At 50.9% G+C, this 20,480-nt stretch overlaps 1 protein-coding gene across 1 annotated transcript in view; it reads left to right on the top strand.

Annotated features, from left to right (window-relative positions):
• Positions 1-20,480, top strand: part of GRIK4 (glutamate ionotropic receptor kainate type subunit 4) — a 194,561-nt gene that overhangs the window by 155,960 nt on the left and 18,121 nt on the right. The window contains exons 9-12 of the mRNA XM_068418410.1: positions 2,756-2,908; positions 3,954-4,058; positions 12,015-12,122; positions 13,147-13,350. Of these exons, the coding sequence (XP_068274511.1) occupies positions 2,756-2,908; positions 3,954-4,058; positions 12,015-12,122; positions 13,147-13,350 (570 nt within the window). The remainder of the gene's footprint in view (positions 1-2,755; positions 2,909-3,953; positions 4,059-12,014; positions 12,123-13,146; positions 13,351-20,480) is intronic.

The following is a 20,480-nucleotide window of genomic DNA, read 5'->3' as shown; positions in this document are numbered from 1 at the left end:
AAAACCCCACACATGGCAAATCCCAGAATAGCCAGACGTGTTCATGTTTCCCTGGAGATCAGCTTACCTTTAAACATAGCCTTTACGTGGGAGATTTCCGTAAATAAAAAATAAAATGGGATCTTCCACTTAACCATGCTTAACCTGCTGTGTGTGGGGAGGAAGGTGTGCTGCACCCAGCCAAGGAGCTGCAGTGTGCCCGGGTAGGGCTCAGGCACCATCCCCGCTCCCAAGGCGCAGGGCAGCCGATAGCGTTAGTTGTCTTGAGGACACCGGTGGGAATGGTCCTGCCAGCTGGTGTGCGCAAGGGCTGCTGATCTGTGTCTTGACCCTTTCTAGTTGGTGAGTTGTTCCCAGGGCTTTGTGTCACAGTTGTACCCTGTGACACCTCCTTAGTTCTCGGGTACAGCCTCTCCTCGTGCAGCTGAGCGGTGTGCCCAGGGGAGTGGAGCAGCGAGCCCGTCTGCCCAGCCCACCATCTGCTCCCTTGTCTGGAGCCTTGTTCTGATGAGGCATCCATGGAGTGGCAATTTTTATCAGCAACTTTCATTGTCAAGAACTAGGCTTTAGGGATAGAGGGAAGTCCTCCAAGGCCCATGAACCTGCGAGTGGAGGGCCACCGCTGAGCTTACCAAGTGTGTCATGTGCAGCCTGTCACAGAGCGCTTACATTGCAGAGACGGCACAAAAACAACAGGGATCTGCACAGATCAGATGCTGCACACAAGGAAGAGAGTCAATTTGTTAACAGGCTAATTGGCTTTTTGTGACAGAGTGACAAAGCTGTGGTATAAAATGAGAACATAAAAGTAGTGAGAGATTTTATAGGTGATGTGAAGAAAGTTGAGGCCATGTACACGAGAGCAGTGACGGACCCCCCTTGCTGAATCTGCGTGGATATTGCAATCAATAATGTCAAATGCTTCACTAATATCTCCAAGTCTCTTGCTCACCAGCTAATAAGATATCATTAACTGCTCAGGGAAAATGGAAATGAAAACCCAACAGGAGGCAATTAAAAATGCTGGGCCAATATTCTGATTTTGTATGAGATGATGAAACTTTGGGAGACAGGTCAGATGCAAGACTGGCAGATGCCAGTCAGGTTGCTCAGTGCTCACTGGAGAGTCCCCGGGTGCTATTTGTTTAAAACAGATTAAACTGGTATGTGCAGGAGGAACGTGATAGAGCAAATGTGAGTCTGTACCAGGGCTGGACAAGTGAGGGGTGACTGGTGTTTGGGGTTTTGCCTGCATTAGGCTGGAATTGTGCCTTTTAACTCGTACTGGCTTGTACCTTTTAAGGTTTTGTGCTGCTTGTCAACTGCCTAATCCCAGGCCATTGTGGTCAATGAGATCTTATCACTGATCTGAGTAAGATCAAGCAGGATTAAGTCTGGCTGACTGTTCAAATTAGTTACGCAGTTGAAGCCAAAGGTTCGCTGGGATGATTGAACTGGGTGAGATTGTCCCTGCAGGGCCACTGGCAGAAGTGAATAAACCTAATCAGGCTTTGGGAGGAGTAGGGGATGCAGTTACTGCTGAAGTGCTGTAAGTCCCGAACAGGGTAAGGTGGGGGAAAGGATCCCCAGGCTAGAGACTGAACCCTTTGCCAGGAGCTGGGATGGTGAGGGGATGATCTCAGAAGTAGCCATGAGGAAAATGTAGCCTTGATAGTAATGAGCTGCAACGGCTTAATTCCAGCAGAGTCAGGGGGTGACAATAATTAAAAGCGAAATCTTAGTCACAGCAGTGAACAGGAGAGAGCAAACGGCTGATTGTTAACTAGATCAAAAACATTGAAACGGTTGTGCATGGGTGAAAAACACAGTTTGCAAGGCTTTATGGACAAAGACATCTGATTAAAAGCAAACAAAGCAAAGATGAGAAGGAGAGGGGATGAGCTCTGATTCTGGACGTTCCTTCAGCAATGCCTTTACAGAGCACGTAACAGCCAGCAGGAAACAGGAGGCTGGAGCAAGGGATTAGGTGGCCTCTGCAGGGTCTGAAAGCCAGGACTCAGGTGCTTGAGAAGCAAATCTAGCAAAACCTCATTTCTTATGGATCTGCCTTTCAAAGCAGTAGTCAAAGGGGGACTCTCTGGTGCCTAATGAAGGCTGAAGCAGCACAGTTATCTTTTCTTCTGTGGGTGCAGGCACAGGATCTTTATTCTACCCAGCTGCCGGTTTTAAGAACTTTGCAAACCTGATGCTCTCAGGAGTGTTCTCCCTGGCCAGCAGATTGATCAGAGGTCACCAAAGCACCAAAAAACCATGCCCTGATTAGAAAGGGTTAGTCCTTTAGGAAATTGAGAAAGGAATGTGAAGGGACAAACAGAGGTAGAAAGATGATAGTGATGGAAGAAACCCTGAGGAGCGAGCAAGCAGAGACATAAAGGGTAGGGAAGCAAGCAAGAAGAGAAGAAGAAATGTAACAGGCGGAGTGAGACTGGGACTGGCAATGGGATTACACTTGCCCCAGTGATGCCTACACCATCACAGCAGTTCAGGCACACCACTGCTTCTGTCTCCCTGTCCTCGGATGGATGCATATGGGGTGCAGGGTGTTGCTGGAGCAGAATAGTAGGCAAGCAGCGCTTGCTGTATGCACGGAGGAGGCCAAGGATTTTGCTCCTTTCTGACCCCCGCTGAGGCTGTGGATCGAGCACTCTCCTGCTTGCTGCAAGGTCCCGAAGGTGCAGTGGGAGGCTCGGGTTTTGTCTTCCTGTCTCAGTGTTTTTCTTCCTTTTCCCCACAGCTCTCTTCCGCCCTGCTCTTCGATGCTGTGTACGCTGTGGTGACTGCTGTGCAGGAGTTGAACCGGAGCCAGGAGATCGGTGTGAAGCCCCTGTCCTGTGGGTCTGCCCAGATCTGGCAGCACGGCACCAGCCTGATGAACTACCTGAGAATGGTGAGAAGGGACTGAAGTTTGCTGGTGTGTTAGGAGCAAGCAAAAGGCGTGTATGTACATGCTGGTGCTGGCACAGTTTTCAAGCACAGAGTGTCAGTCTGTTTGAAGGTAGCACTGGGAGTGAAAAGAGAGGAGATCTGAGGGCTGGTTTGTCACTGGCCTTGGAATGACATGAAACACTCCGTTTTTGAGGCTTTGCTGCAGAAAACCTGGAATTCAATGAATTTTTTTTTTTAAGTATGAATGTTTCTAAGTGATTTGAACTCTGTTTTGAGTGAACTTGAGTTGATGTAAGGTCATGCAGTACAATTGCTTAGAGCTCAGTGGCAAGATGTGAGTATCCCTATGAAGGAGTTTGGGCTCCTTTGAACCCAAAAGTGTGGTTGCTGGAAGCGATCAAGGCTAGTTCTGGCATGAGAACAGACCCTGAAATTTCAGCCTTGTGAAATAGTTGGAGTTTGGCAATGTGGTTCCCAAGAGCTGAGCTTGACCACGCAGAAGGAGCATGTTTTCTGAGTCTGTTTGAGGTGCAACTGAAATGTCATGAGGTGAGGAAATTTCATGAGATTGTTTTTCCCCCAAAGGAAGTGTCAGCTGAACCTGCACCTTGTATCACTTTGATAAATACATGTGAACCCTGCTTTAAATCTCACCCTTAGTCAGAGACAACACAACTCTTCAGCTCCACTGAACTCTTATTGGAGAAGAGTTTTTCTTTTCTCACACTCAAAACTTTTCTCACACTCAAAACTTTTCTCACACTCAAAACTTTTCTCAAAACTGTTCCAGAGCAGCTGGTACAAAGAAATTTGGGGAGCCCTGCACCTCATGCTGCTGATTCTCCTGCTCCTCTCCACATCTCTCAGTGCTACCCTAGCCAGACTCCAAAAGCATTTAGGATTGAGACACGAGGATTGCGCTGCTGTTCCTGCCGGGGCGGGGGGGGATGGCCAGTGCGTGAGGCAAGCGGCCACCACCCCGGGCTACTGCGGGTGGTGGGGTGAGCCGCCTCGATGGGCGCTGTAACTCGTTCTCTCTTGGACAGGTAGAATTGGAAGGTCTCACCGGCCACATCGAATTCAACAGCAAAGGCCAGCGATCCAACTACGCCCTGAAAATCCTGCAGCACACGCGCAGCGGCTTCCGACAGGTAAGAGCGGCCGCGCTGCCCCGGGGATGGTGCCCGGGGACAGTCTGTGCGTAGCCTGGCAAGGGCTTGGCTCAGGCTGCTGCTGCGGGGGCCGAAGGGGCTTGCAGACACCCCTCTTTGCAAGATGAAGCGTTCAGCAAGTGACAAGCAACGGCGTGGCTGTCGGGGTAGCTCTCACTGGGCCTGGGTTGGCAAACACACCGGGTTTCACTTCATGAAGAACGTGTCTCGAGATAATTTAGATTTGTCTTAATGTATCAGGCCCCTGAGGTGGTGATGTTAGAGCCAATATCTGTCCTGTCACAGCAACCCTCCTGTGCAGGAGATAATTCAGGGCAGGAAGTATGTGCTAGATACAAGCTCACGCTCAAGACACTTGTGTTCTTAAGCTTGTGGAGACGCATGTGCTCAAAATTATTTGTATGAGGAAAAACGGGAGAATTTCCCATGAAATGGGAAAAAAGGGTACTACGAACCTTTGCAAACAAGTGCTTCTGGAAGGGAAAGCAAAGGGGGCAATTCCGTGTCAGGAGCTCCCCACCGTCTCTCCCCAGCCTGGCGTGCGGGAGGAAGCCCAAGATAATTTACTGCTCGGTTTATGGTGTGTGTTCCTCTGCAACAGCTTTGCTTAGCTCAGACTCTCATTTGCTTTTTGTCTCAGTGCTTGTACATTCCTCACAGCATTGGTCCTTTTTCTCCTTGTTACCCTCTTTCTGTCCAAGGGATATTTTCTGGCTTTGGCTAAGGTTAAGGGTACCCATGTGGGGCCACAGATACCAAACTGTTGAGATTATGGGACACAAGCCCAAGGAATTAGGGTTTTACTGATAAATCCAAACCTCATTCAGGAAACAGAATGGAAGTCCCAGAAAAAAGGTTTTCATCTGTCTTATATCCCTGCTGACAGCTCCACACCTGCCCTTTTCTCGGAGATTGCCACTTCTCCTAGACGCTGGCAGAGAACAAAAGCTATTGTATCTTACCCCACGCTGATGAGCATTTTGGCATTAGGAAATCTCTCCTGGTCGGGCAGCAGTGAATTTTAGCCTTGGCAAGGATGTTGCCTGCCAGTTCTTACCTGTCAAGTGACAGCTCAGCTTTCATGCTGCCTTTGGCTGAGTGAGTGGGAGATCAGGATGGCATTTTCCCCATAGTAAGATCTCTCAGAGCACCAGTGCCCTTTTAAACGTTTCCCAAACCCATCAGACTCTGAGCAAAAGTGACAGATGCAAGCCCATCTGCATTAATAAGAGCACGCATTCAGCCGGAGCTGAAGAAGCCAGCGCTGTAAACGTCACTACGACAGCTATGGTTTTGCTGTGTTTAAACGTGGCAGGGAGTTCACGTTAAACGCACAGGTCCTTTTGGAGCAGCGCTTCTCCCAGAGCTCCGCAGAGCCCTTCTCCACAAACCCACGTTGACAGGAGAAAGCCTTCTTTGACCTGTTGCATGCAGCGGCTCGGTAAATAGGAAACCTGCGCTGGGACTGAGCTTTTCAGATTTCCCATCGGAGAGCAGTGGTGATGAATCACTTCCAGTCACAGTAAGGAGGTGCTGGAAGGCCGGGGCAGTCCCTTGGCGTGTGCAGCTGCCTGCTGAGAGCCGGTGGCAGCTGCAAGCCCTCTCCTGTCAGGAACCCACTGGGGAGGAGTGAGTCTCCATAAAACTGCTCCGTATGCCTGCAGCAGCCTTTCTGCTCGCCCCTTCTCAGGCAGCCCCTCTCAGGGGTCCCGCCTGGCTGATAGCAGTGCCCGGAGGGGTGTTAGGACCCCTTGCAGGCTGCAAGAGTTTCCTGTGATGTGCCCGGCTGGGAAAGGCATCCCCGGACAGAGCTGTGAAACCTGGGCAGGGTCCTGCCTGATCGTGCCCGTCCTCTCCGTCTCAGCAAAGGGAAGCCAAAGACCATGCTGCTGTGCCATAGATGGTTATTTTCTTCTCGCCAGCCCGGCTTCTTGTAATACAAATGACTAAATAAATAACTAGAAAGCATTTAATTAAACCCATATGAGGGGACAGGGTAAGGAACAGACATTCACATCCTGAAGACAATCTTGTTCCCAAGGGTTATATTAACTGATTTGCTCAAGCTCTTGTTTGAAACACTCCTATTCCCTCCTTAGTTTTAATCAAGCTCACGCTCTCTGCCCATTTCTGTCTTTCTCTCTTTCCCTCTCCCTGTTTCTCTCTCTCCTTCCATCTATTGAAGCCACAGGGACTTCCAGCTCATCAGCTTTGATAGAGAATTCACCGAATTTTGAAGCTGATCCAGCCAGCAAACAAATTAGAGACACCTAGATTTTCTAACTTGCTGTTGCTTTTGGGCAAGGAGAAACAGGGCTTTTTGACATCCAATTTTTAATACGTTTATGTAACGCACCAAACGTGTCTTTTCCTGATTTAGCTTCACTAGTGGAAATTATTCCCCAGCCATATGAGAGCTGCTCTCTGTTCATAGGATGCGCGATAAAGCACAGACTCATTAATGTGTTGGTGATCCATAGATCTGACAAGGACTGAGTTTGTAAATGTCATCTTTTTATTTTTTCCCTTTCTTTGCCCCTTTAAAAAACATTGCAGCACACCCCTCCGGTTTCAGTGTAGTGATTTGCAGTAAACCAAGAGCTAAGGTTTGGCAGCTTATCAGGAGAAGGCAATGAAGAGGGGCCGTGATTTATGCGGCCCCAGGGAAGGCAAGTGTGCAGAGGAGAGGCAGGGTGGGCAGGGGAAGCTGCTGTTGGGGCTGGAGCCCTGCCATGGGCACATTGTCCCCAGCTCTGCCTGTGACCCCTTGCTCTCGCCCGGTCCTAGGTGCGGCCGATTAATTACCATTTCATTTAGCTAAAGGCTCTGCTGGTGTCCTGAGACAGAGCAGTGGAAGTGACTGGGGTGTCTAATTGGTATGTTGATGAGATACAGATGAGTTACCAGCCAATAGCTCTGAGACCTTCCGCAGTCCCTGCCACATCAAACCTTTTTAACTCGGAAGCCGCTAATCAGCCTCGATGGGACTTGTTCCTCTTTAGCTGTTACCCCCAGCAAGAGTTCAGGGTCAGATCCTGCCAAGACCTGAATGTCTTTTGCCCCCCAGGACCCGACAAACTCTGTGCATGCCACCATCAGGTCCTGCCTGGGCTATGCCAGGTGTCAATCATGTTGTCTGAAGGGGACGTCTGGGGAGGAAGGGGATCATGGGGGTTGCTGCGTGGCCGCAGGGGTGGGTTGTGTGCGTGTCTCGTGGCTGTACAGGTTTTAGTGGTTGGCGCTCTCTGTGTCCCATGCTAACCTCTGTGGAGGAAGCTTTTGCCTGCTTGCCTTGCTGGTGTCAGTCTTGCAGTAGTGTCTTTCAGGAGTGCCAACCACGTGGCAGACGTGTGCAGTGTCCTCTGAGGGCTTGCCTTCATTTCTTTGTTTTATTCCCTTTCCCCTCCCCGACACCCCCAAATTCCCTCCCCTTCGGGCCAATGAAGGCACTGGGTACCAAGTACCTACTTAGTTGTATCTCCTCCTGGCACAGTGTCTTTCCTGTTAGTGCTGACAAGGCTCTCCAAACACAGACTTGATGAGAGATGATAGCATTTTGCACTCCTGCCCTTTCCTGGGGACACGGAGGAAGGGGAGGTGATGAATGCAAGCTGTAGGACAGTGCTTGCTAGTCAGACCCCAGAAGGTATCTGGGTTTGTTGCAGTGGCGGTCCTCTGCCTGTTTTAAGACATGTGTATTCAGGGCTGGCTTCACTTCAATTTTTAGCTGAGGAGAGGGGGTGGTAAGTACCTGTGGTGCCTCTGAAGCTTATGGAGGAGTCTTGCTATGTCATCTCTCCCTGCCACCAGCGGCCATTCAGGCCTGCGGGGCACTGAGCAGAAGACTTCATTAAAGTCGTTAGTTTGAGTGGTATTTTGTCATCTCATGCCACAAGGAGCTTGAAAGCCCCGGCATCGTTAACGTGGCCGCGTCTGAACGGAGGAGCTAAGGACTGAAGGAGCGAGCTGGGAATGCCCCACTTGCATCGCGTTAGCTGCTGGTGATTTCCTACGGAGGTGAGAAATCTTTAAGTGTCACCGATCCAAATAACGCCTTCTGCAGAGCAGCTGATTTGAGGGACCTTGCCTGCCTGTGGGGATGGAGCAGTGTCACGAGCAGTGACACTTCCTTGCTTATTCCAGGCTTGAGGCTCTTTGGGCTGGTTCACACTGAAACTGTGTGTTTGCTCCCTGCCTGTAACAAGGACGCATAACAAGACAGACCTTCTGCCTCGAGATGCTCACAGGCATTGCAGGCAGGATGGGGCTGGCTCTCCTTACAGGTCACGGGCTATCACCAGGTCGTATAATCCCTCTCACAAAGGTATCAAGCTCCAGCTTGCAACCAGGTGGTTGTGTTGCCCTCGCTGCTCTTCCGGGAAAGGTATGCCATCACTTCAGCTCCCCTGATCATTAGAAACCCTCTTCTAATTTTCAGCCTGTTTATTTCTGGCTGGTTTATATCTATTTATTTTTGCGCCAACGCTATCATTTTAGCTTCAAAAGCTGTTCTACCTCTTTGCTCTGGACCTCCTCCACCTGGTGTATTTATATGGACGAATCATATCCGCTACTAAAAAATCCCGAGTCCTAAAAACTCTGAAGTCCTAGTCCTGAGCCTTAACAACATGATCATCTTATCCATGTCCGTGTAGGGCAGTTGATTGTTTTCTAACACATTTTGCAGATGAATATGTTTTCTGTTTTTCAGAGGCTCTTTATGCATAGGTAGCGATGATTAAAATCACCTTGACATCCATCTTGCAAGAGAGGGAGAGATCTGACTATCCCAGACATCCTCTGACACATTACACTTCAGAAACAGCGAACAGCGTGAGGAGTCAATTAGTAGCTTTATCATACTGCGAGGGGGACAGTGGTGAGCTGGAGCAAGCCAGGATGGGGTGGAAGTGCCCCGGCACATGGGAGTGTTTGGCTTTGGTGCTGTGTTAAAAGCAAGGTCAAACCCACTGCGCTGTCAGAGGAGGAGGCAGTCAATTAGTCTCAGTATGCCAGCAGGGGAGGGACAAATGTGAGAACAGTGAGGGCTGTTAAAATTAAAGTTAATCTGTCACTAATCTCTGGTTGTGAAATGTGGGAGAAAAAAAATTAGGCAATGTTTATGACTGATCACTCGCTTAGAGAGACAATTGCTGCAGAGGGTCTGTTGTTCAGCAATCACGGCAAGAGGCAAGCACCTTGGTGCAGAGTCGGGGAATACAGCTGGGATAAATTCACCCCATCGCACCAAGCTAAAGGTGCGCTGCAGGGACTCCCTGTCTGTGAAGTACGTGGTAAATGTCCCAGTTTGGGACTGTTGTTCCCAGAGATGAGTCCTGCGCTATCGTGTCACCGTGATGCTACGAGCTTGATGGTAGTTAAGCCACAACAAGCGGTCGAGAGGACAGGATGCCCAAGACCTGCTCCCAGCCTGCTCTGAGACTCTGTCGCTGTGCTTCCATCTCCCTGTCTGTGAGGTGAGGCTAATAACCCCCCAGTGCCTCTCCTGTTGGTGGGGAGCCTCCGAGAGCTAATGCTTCCAGCACATTCAGAGGTCCTTGCCATCACAGGTGCTTTTAGCAGAGCGCTATTGATGTTGGCGAAGGGGCTGACAGCTCGGAGGAATAATCTCTGTTGTGTTATCCGCAGAGTAAACAAACCCTGGGGACTCAGCTGGATCTGCCTGTGCTGCTGCATCCCGGTGCCCTGACTCCAGCCAGGGAAGAGAGCAGGCGTGCACGTGACTGTCCTTTGCTGTCCCTGGCTGCTTTCCTTCTGCAGAGCCGTCGAGTGTAAGCTGTCCACTGCTCCTTGTGCCTAGAGGTGAGGAGACTGGATTTGGGACTCCTCGCAGATGGCCACTTTTGTAACGGCTTCTCAGTCGCTTGGGCTGGATTTGCAGCGACAGCCAGGAGAAGAAAGGACTGGGCCCTCTCCTCAACGTCCAGGGCGATTCAGACTGCCGACAGCGTAGCAGGATGGCTGCAGTTTCAGGTTGTTTGGCTCAGATGCACGAGCTGGGAAGTGACTCTGAAGTCCTCGAGCCATCAGTCATGCCAGAGGCAAAGCACTGCCAAGAAAAGCGACTGAGTGCGTGGAGTCCATCCTGGGGCGGTGTAAATCAGCGTGCCTCCCGTTTATTTCCACGGCAGTGCACCCGCCTGGCCCGTAGCTCTGCGTCGCCTTCCACCCACCTCTTTGAACATAATAAGATTGCTCTTTGACAGAAGAGAAATCGATTTGTTCCTACCACCTTGACAACCGTGGCACAGCGAAAGGATAACCTGCCTTAGACCGACAGTGCCCAAGACGGCTTGTGTCAGCACGAGGGAACTAGGAACGGATTTGCTCTGGCACAGTGGCTACACAGGAGCTGTGAAGACACCCCTACACATTGGGGGTCACCCGCTACCTCGTAGGGCCACAGCAGCTCACTTCAGTGGTGTCAGAGGACTTAGGCTGTGGCCAGCAATCCGGCATGCAGAGGGCTGGGACCTGATGAGGGCAGAGAAGCTTTGCAAGAGAAAAAGGAGAGAGAAGGGGTCTCAGAGGGAGCTGGCCTCCCTCAGCTGCTGGTCTGAGAAAAAACAGAGGCTCTTTTAGGGAGTATAAGAGAGCAAGAGCCTAATTTGCATGCTCTGCAGGAGCTGCTGGAGGTGCTGATCTCCCTGCCCAGAGCTCTGAGGGAGGGAGATTAGGCTCTTGAAGTTGAAATTAGGTTTTGTTGAATATTCCTCCCCCTGGCTGAAGGCAGCGGCTGGTTGCCTTGCGTCACAGCTGAGTCACGATGTCCTCCCAAGTGCTGGGGGTCTGATCCGTGCCACAGGTGATGGGAACTGGGTTTGCTGCAGCGACACTGGTGCTTGGATGGGTGAATTAGGCTGTCCGTGGAGCTGTTGGCACATCCGCTGATGAGCCTGAATCCAAGGGTTTGGAGGTACTTAATCAGAGTAGTTGGCATCCATTACAGCAGATAGAGGAGATGAGTCACGGAGCAGCACCGCTGAGAACGTGGCTTCGTTTCACCACCCGCCGCCAAGGTGGAGCAGCTGGTCAGGGCTGGAAGGTGTCTGCCCCGCGTCAGCACTGCTGCTCTGGGGTTGCGATGGAAGCTGGGATGCTGTGATACTCCCTGTGAAGTGGCGTTTTTCTCCGAGGAACTCGCAGTGCTTATACCAGCCTTTAACTAATGACGGTGACGCTCACAGGAGGACAGCGGGAGGTTTTGCTTGCTTTCAGGCAGGTGAAACCTTTGTTCAAAGTTAGAGACAGTGGAAAGCAGGACAGGAGTTGGAGACAGTAGCCCTGTCTCCCCGTGTCTGAGCTTTCACTGTGAAATCATGAGACTTCAGCACTTCCTGAAGTTGTTCGGAGCTGTGTCTGTAACACATGGTGCCCGTGTGAAGATCTCAGCGTCATCAAACCCGGGTGTAGCACTGACCCTGCAGTGCGTGCTGGTGCTGGGTCTCACTTGCGGGGTGGTGCAGCTGAGCCAAACCCCGGCTATAGTGTTGCCTTTCTGGCAGCCTCCCGTGAAGCACCTCTGTGCCCTGTGCCCTTTAGGGGTTGACCTCCAGAGAACTGAGCAGGTGAAGGGGTCAGCCAAAATGCACCAGGTTGAGAGCGACAGCCAAGTCTTCATCCTGGTGTGGAGCTTTGCCGCAGCTGCAGGGAGGACACGTGGGAAGGCAGCGCCTGCCACGAGCAGGGACAGGTTTTTGGCGTTGTCACACAAGTGAGGGTGTGCCGGTGCCGTGCACCAGTGGGTTAATCTCTCTGCTGGCCCGTTGTGGGGGTGCGTTGTAAAGGTAATGGAGCATTCATAAACACCTCTTACAGGGCCAGCTTGATGGTTGTCAGTCACTGGAGCCATATGGCAGGATCATAGAGTGATTTGCCCTGTAAATTCCCTTATTGTGCTGTTTATCTCTCCAGATTGGCCACTGGCACGTTTCTGAAGGACTCAGCATGGACAACAGGATCTTCTCCTCCAACATATCAGACAGTCTATTCAACACCACGCTCATTGTCACCACCATCCTGGTAAGTGAGGGGGTCACCTACAGTTCCCATTAGCTCTTTGCCAGCCCAACGCTTAGGGATGTCAGTCAGCTAGAATATTATTCCCTCTTCCTACCCCCCTTGGCCCCCAGTATGCAGCACTGCACACTGATTTCATAAAGAACAGACGATCAAATCTCTAATTACAGCACTGAGGACAATTCATGACAGTGTAATTAAACTCAAGTTGATGTTTCATATGGAAATGATATTTGATGAGTTCAGAAGCAGCTGGGGAGAGGGCTGGGATTGGGGATAAGTTGCCATTTTACATTCATCTCTGAATGATGTTCTTGTTTTGCGTACAGCTGGTAAGTTGGAGGGGACAGTTGTCCCTTCTACCCATAAAATTACTGAAATTGGCCAAGTTGGGTACAACTTTTATGAACTAAGACTTCACATCTACAGGCACCACTGTCCTTATTCAACAAATTCCCCTTCCATGTGCTGTCTGTCCCATAATTTTTTCCAGTACCTCTGCTCCTTCCTTAAAGACACTCAAAATCCTGAAGAACTCTGGGCACTATTTCCTCATGTCACACAAAGTTTGTTGAAAAGAGGGGCAAACTGGAGAAGTAGCTGTATGCCAAGAGAGGCTGGGATTTGTATGTCCTGCCATAACGGGGAGCAGTCACTGGGCTGCTCTGGCATATGCCAGTTGGAAACAGCCCCCAAGGCGTGATCCCTTAGCTCTGCTTCATATCCTAAACTGGGATAAATCTGCTGCACCTCCAGCACAGACTTGACACAGCGGGGGCCAATGAATAGCAGTGTAGAAACAGCTCCGCGAGCTTTACACCACCTGTGTTCCCGAGCTACCAAACCACCTTTCCGTATCTCTTATACCCTGGTCGAGAGGGATATATTGGGATGTGAGGTTGGCTTGGGTGACCCTTATATGAGGTGCTGCCAGGGAGCCCACTACCCTCTGTGCCCCGTGCTCGGCGCCGTGCTGGTGGGACGCCTCGGCTAAGATGGGAATGACAGCTGCCCAGTTTCAATGCAGGAAAACCCTTACTTAATGCTGAAGTGGAACCATCAGGAGCTGGAAGGCAACGACCGCTACGAGGGCTTCTGCGTGGACATGCTGAAGGAGCTGGCAGAGATCCTGCGTTTCAACTATAAGATCCACCTCGTTGGCGATGGTGTGTATGGAGTCCCGGAGGCAAACGGCACATGGACAGGGATGGTCGGGGAGCTGATTGCTCGGGTAAGTGAATTAGCTGCTCTTTTTAACTGTGCTCTAGTGGGACTTGCAATGAAAAGCCCTGATGCTTTATTAAGTGCTCCAGGATGATAAGGATGGATGGGGGTTTTAGTCCATTTGTGAGACTTTGACCAGAGAATCTCCATTTAATGTGTTCTCCCAATGGCAAATGGATTTGTCGTGTCAGTGTGACAGCATGTGAAGTAGTCAGAGAGGGAGTTAGGGCCCCTGGGTGCTCTCAGGGGTGCTCGCTTTGTTGGAAGGGAGGCCTGGACTCCGGGGTCCCTGCCTAAGAGCTTGATACAGAATGGATTATTTTTTTTCCCAGTGGAAAAATTAATGAAAACTTGAAACAGGAAAACACGCAGGCTCTGGCAGGGGTCGGTAGAAGCTGAAGAAAACTTACAAAGCCATACTGTTTGGGAGAGAAGAAAATAAGAATCACATTTCTACTCAGAAAAGTTTTGGCAGGTTCATTTCAGCTCCTTGACTTTGAGTATTGTGTTGGGAGAAGAACATTTTTTGTTTGCTTGAAGTGCGTGGATTGAGATTGTTTTTTCATGGCTCTGGTTTGTGGTGTTGCTGCACAGCAGCTGGACTGAAAGCTGAATGCTTTTGCTGAGTTTGACAACACTTCTGCATACACGTGTGCTCAGTCAGCCTGTACCCCCCTCCGCAGCTAAAGGCATCCCCAGGGATCCTGAAGCTTAAATACAGGTCATGAAATGCTCTGAGATCCTTAGTAAAATAGGCTTAGCCAAAGCCAACATTAAGACTGATACTATTTAAACTAATACTTCCTTGCTCACCGATTTCTACCCTGCCTTGTTATTACCAAAGCACCTGTGAGAACCCAGTGACAGTTTCTCAGCTGGTGGGAAATCCGCAGTGAGGTGTATTTATGAAAATCCACACCTCTGTGTGAGAGGAGCCCCTGAGCCACCCCGTCGTTATCCTCACAACAGTGGTGTGTGAGCAAGAGCCCAAATCCATCCCCTGTGGCTCCAGGGCTCCTGCCCCAGCTTTCCTCCCGGCTGCAGGAGATGAGCGAGCATCCCTAGAAGATGTCCTCCAGCACCTGTCTGCTTCTTTGCCACAAGGTGAAGGGGACCTGGCTGACACTCATCCTATCTTAGGAGCTTCAACTGGGTGTCTAAAGTCAGGTGGGACAACTCTAGCTCTAGAAGACTTGCTGAGGGTCAGGGACAGGGCACGGTATGGACTGGAGATCCCTCCTGAACTAGCACCCTGTCTCCTGGGTCGCCTTTCCCTGGTGGAGCAATAGCTCTCGACGCCAGCTGAGATCCCACCTCCATCCGCTTCTTCTAAAGAGCCCTCTGTACAGTTGTTTGCAAATGCTCTGGGCTATTGGCATAATTTTTATCTCTCTCTCTCTGTGTATTTATATATATAAACACATGGAATTACAGTTCTGCAACGTTTCTTTTGGGAGGCAAGAAGGAAGGCACAGAGAGCAGCGTGTGATCTGTGCAAACAAAGGAAGGGAACAGCCATCTAATTTCTGGCCTGCTAACCTTGGCAGTGCCTCTCTGTTAAATGGGAGCTTCTGAAGGGTTGTTTTTCTGTAGTGATAAGTGTTTTAACTTCATCTTCACATAGAAACCATTCGTTTCTTCTGCAGCTCAAGCCTTATTTAGGAGGATTTTTACTTCTGCTTCAGCAGGGCAGGGGCTGGCAAAGCCTGTGTGAGGCTGAATCAAAAATCGGAGAAAAAACTTTCTCTGCCTTGTTCTTTCTAGGGATTTATTCCTTGGGCACTTTTCTCCATACAGCCTTTAGCACAGAGAGGGCATTTGTTGGGACACAAACCTGTCACACGGGTCAAAACTTCCCAAATCCTACCCAAAATAAAAGCTCTGCGCCTGTCTCTTTGTGCAGTGCTGTATTATTGTAGGAAACTGATTCCTTCTAGTCCCTGATCAGCTGTCAGAAAGTGAGGTTTGACTCACGTGCACTTAGTGTGCAGGACCAGAACGTCAGAAAATGATCCAGCTCCATGCAATACCTTTCCAGTATTTTTTTGGTCTCTGTAATCCCTCCGTGGCACTGAATCTCCTCAGAGTGACTACAGGCTATGTGAGAAAAGTGTTTCATTTTATTGCTTTTAAATTAACCAGCTATTGATTTATTCTTAAGTGCTGAAAATTCTATTACAGCTAATTGTGCACTATGATATGATTGAGAAGGATGCTATATAAACATAAATTTGTTGTTGACTCAAATTCACCAGTACATATCTTATCAACCTGCTCACAAAACTAATTAAGAGCTAAGGAAGAGGGGGACTGGGATGGCTTGGGGGATTAGTGGAAGAGCCATGGAGACTCCTGTGTCTAGGTCAGCAGTCTGGCTCGTCGTCAGATTGGGAAACCTGTAAACTTTGTGATCGGCCGATGGAGATTTGGCTTGGGAGAAATCACTTGGAAGGACTCAAGCCCATTCCTTAGTGAAAGTTGTCACAAACTCAGAAAATGCTGAGCTAATTGGTCCCACTGTGCATGCAGAGCAGGGAGGCTGAACACCCCGCTCATGCCTTGAGTGAGCAGGGGAGTAAAGCCGCTCTCTGGCCGGGGCAGGTTTCCCCCGTTAGCCTGCCCAGCTCTGGCACAGGCAGCTGCAGTCTCCAGCAGTTCTGCTGACACCGTACGCGTGTGCTATCCGTAACGAGCAAACAAGGGGGAACGACAAATCTTCCCGTCTCCTGTTTTTTGGCGTCAGAGCCTTAGGGGGCAATAGGGCTGGAAGAATTACGTCTCGCTCCTTCCCGCTGTGGTACAGTCTCTGGCTCGGAGTCCCTGATGGTTGTCTGGTCTTCCCTTTCTCTCTCTCTCCAGTGCGTCCTCAAGCTGAAATGAATTCGCTAGTTAGATACAACCCAACGAATGTATTTTCAAGGCAAAGTGACAGCTTTCTCCTTGTTCTGCCATGCCCGTATTTGCTCTCTTGGTAGCGTAGCGGCTGTGCTCAATGCCTGTACGTCGACTCACAGCGAGCTGTTGGTGCTCAGCTCCCTTGCTCCTCCCTGAGGAGATGGGCTCGTGTCCGAGAGATCCCTCGGCAGCAGTTCCTGAATTTACCCAGATCTTTGGTATCTGTGTTGGTGGTTTGAATCTGGCTGGGATCAGTGGTGGTCAAAGCTCTTTTTAAAGTGAGGGAGATGAAGTTGTCCATCTTGTGGAAGGGTCTGGCCTCAGGAGCAGCAACACCAAGAACTGAAAGGACCTTAAAGCTTTGGGGTGATGGTTTTTGCAGCTTCCTTGCTGGTGACCAGGTGGTGCTTTACAATCAGGGGCCCTCTCCCTTCAACTGCTCCAAAGATGGGGAATGGCAGGAAGGGGAAAGGAGGGAGAAGATATTTCAAAATTGGCAGAGTCCTGCTCTCCGCTCGGCAGTGGGTGTTGGTGTTCAGCGAGAAAAGCTGTGCGTGGGTGAGGGAGGGAGGGGGAGTCTGTTTGCACGCTGTCGCACTGGCAAGTGTGACATGGGGGGGCTTGAGAGGGTGGGGAGCGAGGGGGAGTGGGGAAGCGAGGGAGCGTGGGTTGTTGAGCAAACACAGCGAGGGTACGGGCAGAGAGGTTTGCATTGTGCCGCTGGTTTTGCCAAAATTGCACACAAGATGTTGGGAGTGGTGTGAGCTGGTTAGGTCTCGCTGCTGTTCCCTGCGGGCTTAGGGTCCCCATTCCTGGCGCTTCACCTTAACTGGCTTTTGCCATGGGCATGGTGAACACCTGGCAAGGACTTTTTCCTCCCACTCCTAGAGACAGTCCAGGTGAAGAAACACGAGCGAAGGCAGACTTGAGGCTGACATCTGCACTGCTTGCTGGTCATCCCATCCCTGACGGTGCCTTAAAGGGAGGGCTGCAGCCTCCAGGGCTTTCAGGCTGTCATTATTCATATGGCAGAATTCAGGCATGTCCTGAAAAAAACCCCAACACCAGTTTTGAGTGACCCTCATCTGGCCCTGCTTTGAAATGCAAGAATATGCATCCGAGCGCACAACGTGGCTGCTGCTGGCTGCAGCGGGAGGAGCCGCGCAGCCCGAAATAGCTCCTGTCAGATCAGATGGGCAGCTGGAGCGGAAGCAATCAGTACATTGATCCGGCGGCCGAGCCGTCCCCATCGTGCCGTGGGACAAATCTGCAGATGCAGGGAGACTGCTCTGTCATTGCTGCGGCGGTTCGGGAGCCGCTGCCCAGGTGAGCAGGCTGCAGCCAAACTGCCGTGCAGCAGCTGATGCTTATTGCGTGGAGTTGCACAGAGTAGCAGAGGTTGGAGGGGACCTCTGGAGATCATCCAGTCCAACCCCCTGCCCAAAGCAGGGTCACCCCCAGCCGGGTGCTCAGCACTGCATCCGGACGGGTTGCCAGCGGGGCAAGCATCTGCAGCAGCAGTGCTGATGCTGATGGGTGTGCAGTGGGGTTAATAGCTGGTGGTCAGGTGGGTCTTGAAGGTTGAACACTGATTTCAGCTTTCTAGAAAGCCCTCCAAGCATGTGGGCAGTGTAAGAAACAGCTTTCCCTGACCTTGGCCATGCTGTCAGTGGTCTGTGGGCAGTGCTGGTGAGAAGGGTGCTCTCGTGCGCCCAGGGGATGTAGCGTACAGGGTGCTACAAGTCAGGGACTCCTGCTCCTGGTAGAAATCCCAGCCTTGTGCTCCCAGAGCTGTCCTTCGGGCGTGTTTTCCCTGTGTTTGACACAGAGACAGCCCAAAGCCTTACGCCACTTGGACTTTCTCACTGTGTTTTGTTTCAGTACCTTGACAGGAGGTCGTGAATTGCTGCGGGGCCAGTCTCCCAGCCGGTCCCCGGTGCTGCAGGAGGCTTTGGTGGGATCCTCTCTGGGCCGAGGGCTGACGTCAGGCCCCATTCATCACCATTAGCACCGAGATGAGCCTTGTCAGCATCCGCAGCGAGGAGGCGGCCGCCTCCTCCGGACTGGCAGTCCCTGCAATTTGCTTCTTAAGGCTGCTTAATTGTTGTTCCTCTCCAGGAGCCCAGCTCAGCCCCCGTGTTTAACATCCTTTCCAGTGGCAGCGCGAGCCTGTCTGCTAACGCAGGCAGATCCCACGGCTGATGCCAGGTATGGTGGTGGCAGTTCATGCTTTTATCTCAGACACCAGCCCACCTGGGCTTCCTCTCGCCTAGCAAGAGTTTGGCCTTGTTCAAGCAGTGTTTTGTTAAAAAAGTGTCTGTGTCTACTCCCAAAATGCTCTGGGTCTTTTTCTAAGCCTATTTCATGCTGACATTTATAGCTGCAACTGTGCTGGAAAGGATGAAAATCAAGCGGTGTTTGCCCCCTTTCCCCCCCATCCTTTGCCTCCTGTTTTCCCTTTCCCCAGGGCCCGGTTGCAGACGGAGTGCAGAAGCACACAGCAAAATCCATTTCTTCCCCCAGTGCATTGTTTAGGCTATAAAATGCCAACTCCTACCCGTGCTCAGGTGGGGAGGGCTGGAGAGTGCTGGGGTTTGCAGAGCTCCTCTCTAACTAAGATATGCTGACCTCAGTGAATGACAAGAAGTTTTGTGAACACCGGGAAGCAAAGTCGAAAGCGTGAAATGGGTGATATTCAGGCAGAGAATACATTGTATGCCGTTCCCAGATCAAAGTTTGTTGCTGTCAGAAATCAGCTCTTAACTTGCACGGCTTCTGAGCCTGCAGAGAGAGAGGCAGAGTCTTTGGGAGAGCACAGCCCCAGCTAAAGCCGCGAGGAGCCGGCTCTCTGCTGCAGGGAGCTCTGGCACGGGGGAAGGCAGATGTGCGTGCAGGCTGCGAGCTGCTGTAGCTCTGATGCTGGCAAAAGTCCTGAAAGGACAAAAGTTGACCAGGAAGGGAATGAGTGGAAGGAAATCAACTCTAATGGAATGGCAGGACCCTCTGGAGACGAGAGGAGGGACCTGGGCACAAAACCTGTGTGCCTGGGGAAGGCAGCTGTGCTGCACTGAGGTTCTGCTCCGTAGGCAAAGGGAGGGGGATGGATTTGCATTATGTTTTGCGTAGGGAAGAGCAGCTTTCAAGATGTTGCTGCCTACGTGATCTGGAAGGGGTCCCAAAGGACGATAGTTGGGGGAATAACCAGAGCTCACAAAGTTCCCTGACGGCATCCACATCCCACCCCTGAGAAGCTGGGGGCAGGCGAGGGATGGTGCCTTAGCTGGGTAAACCTGGGGGCCACACCGCTCCTTTCAGCAGCGCCTTTGTATTGGTCCCTGGATGGGAATGGAAACGTCCTTAGATCTTTTGCATGAAGCACCTTTGATGCAGCATATTTAGCATCTATTTAGTCTACGACTTTGCTGGTGAAATTGTATTCAGTTTGGAGAACTGGGAGAAGAAATCTGTTGTTAGGATAAGCTGTATCTTCACGAGGGGCTTTGCTGGGAGAGCTCTCCCCAGGACAATAGTACCTGCAAATGCTTTTAAGTGTAGACAAGAGAGGTTTAAGAAGCTTTAGGCTTTTCTTGTGGATAAAATTCCTCACATGCCGTGTTCCACAGATGAACTGATCCCATTTTAGTAATCTGCAGGTGTTTACATAAGGCTCAACTGCTCACACACCATTTTGTGATTATTGGTGCCTTTTAAAAACCCTGTGGGTAAATGTCTGGCTAGGCAGAAATTCTCCCTAGCTCGTAATTCATTCCAGCCTGAACCTCCTAGGAATCTGTAATAGCTGCTTGGAAACAATTGCAAAAATCTGGCACTGGGCTTGTCCAATAAAGCAGTCCTGCATGGACTGTGAAATACCACCTTTTCCATGACCCCCCTTACTGGGCTGCCTTGCAGATCACCTTGCCTTTCTTTTCCCTTTCCTTCATCCCACAGGCTCCAGCAGTGCTGCTTTTCCCTCTTGCAGCTCCAGCCTTTCACTGGCCCTTCCTCCCTGCCTGCCTTTAAGGGGACAAGTCTGTTCAGGGTGGGGGGAAGACCCCCTGGCAAAGCTCTGCCAGGAGGTGATTAGTCCCCTTTCTCTTAAGGAGAATAATGCAAGAGCAGCAGGGTCAGAGAGCACGGTAAGAGTGAGGCACCCACAAATTTGCCTTTGTGTGGTGCATTTACAACCCGTGCATGGATCCAGGGAGATAAGCTCCATATGTTACTGGGTCTTCGGGCCTG

The sequence above is a fragment of the Nyctibius grandis genome, chromosome 25 (genome assembly GCF_013368605.1).
Source record: "Nyctibius grandis isolate bNycGra1 chromosome 25, bNycGra1.pri, whole genome shotgun sequence".
In the NCBI taxonomy this organism is placed as follows: domain Eukaryota; kingdom Metazoa; phylum Chordata; class Aves; order Nyctibiiformes; family Nyctibiidae; genus Nyctibius; species Nyctibius grandis.
The sequence above is the reverse complement of the archived record's forward strand: the minus strand, read 5'-3'. Positions and strand labels throughout refer to the sequence as shown.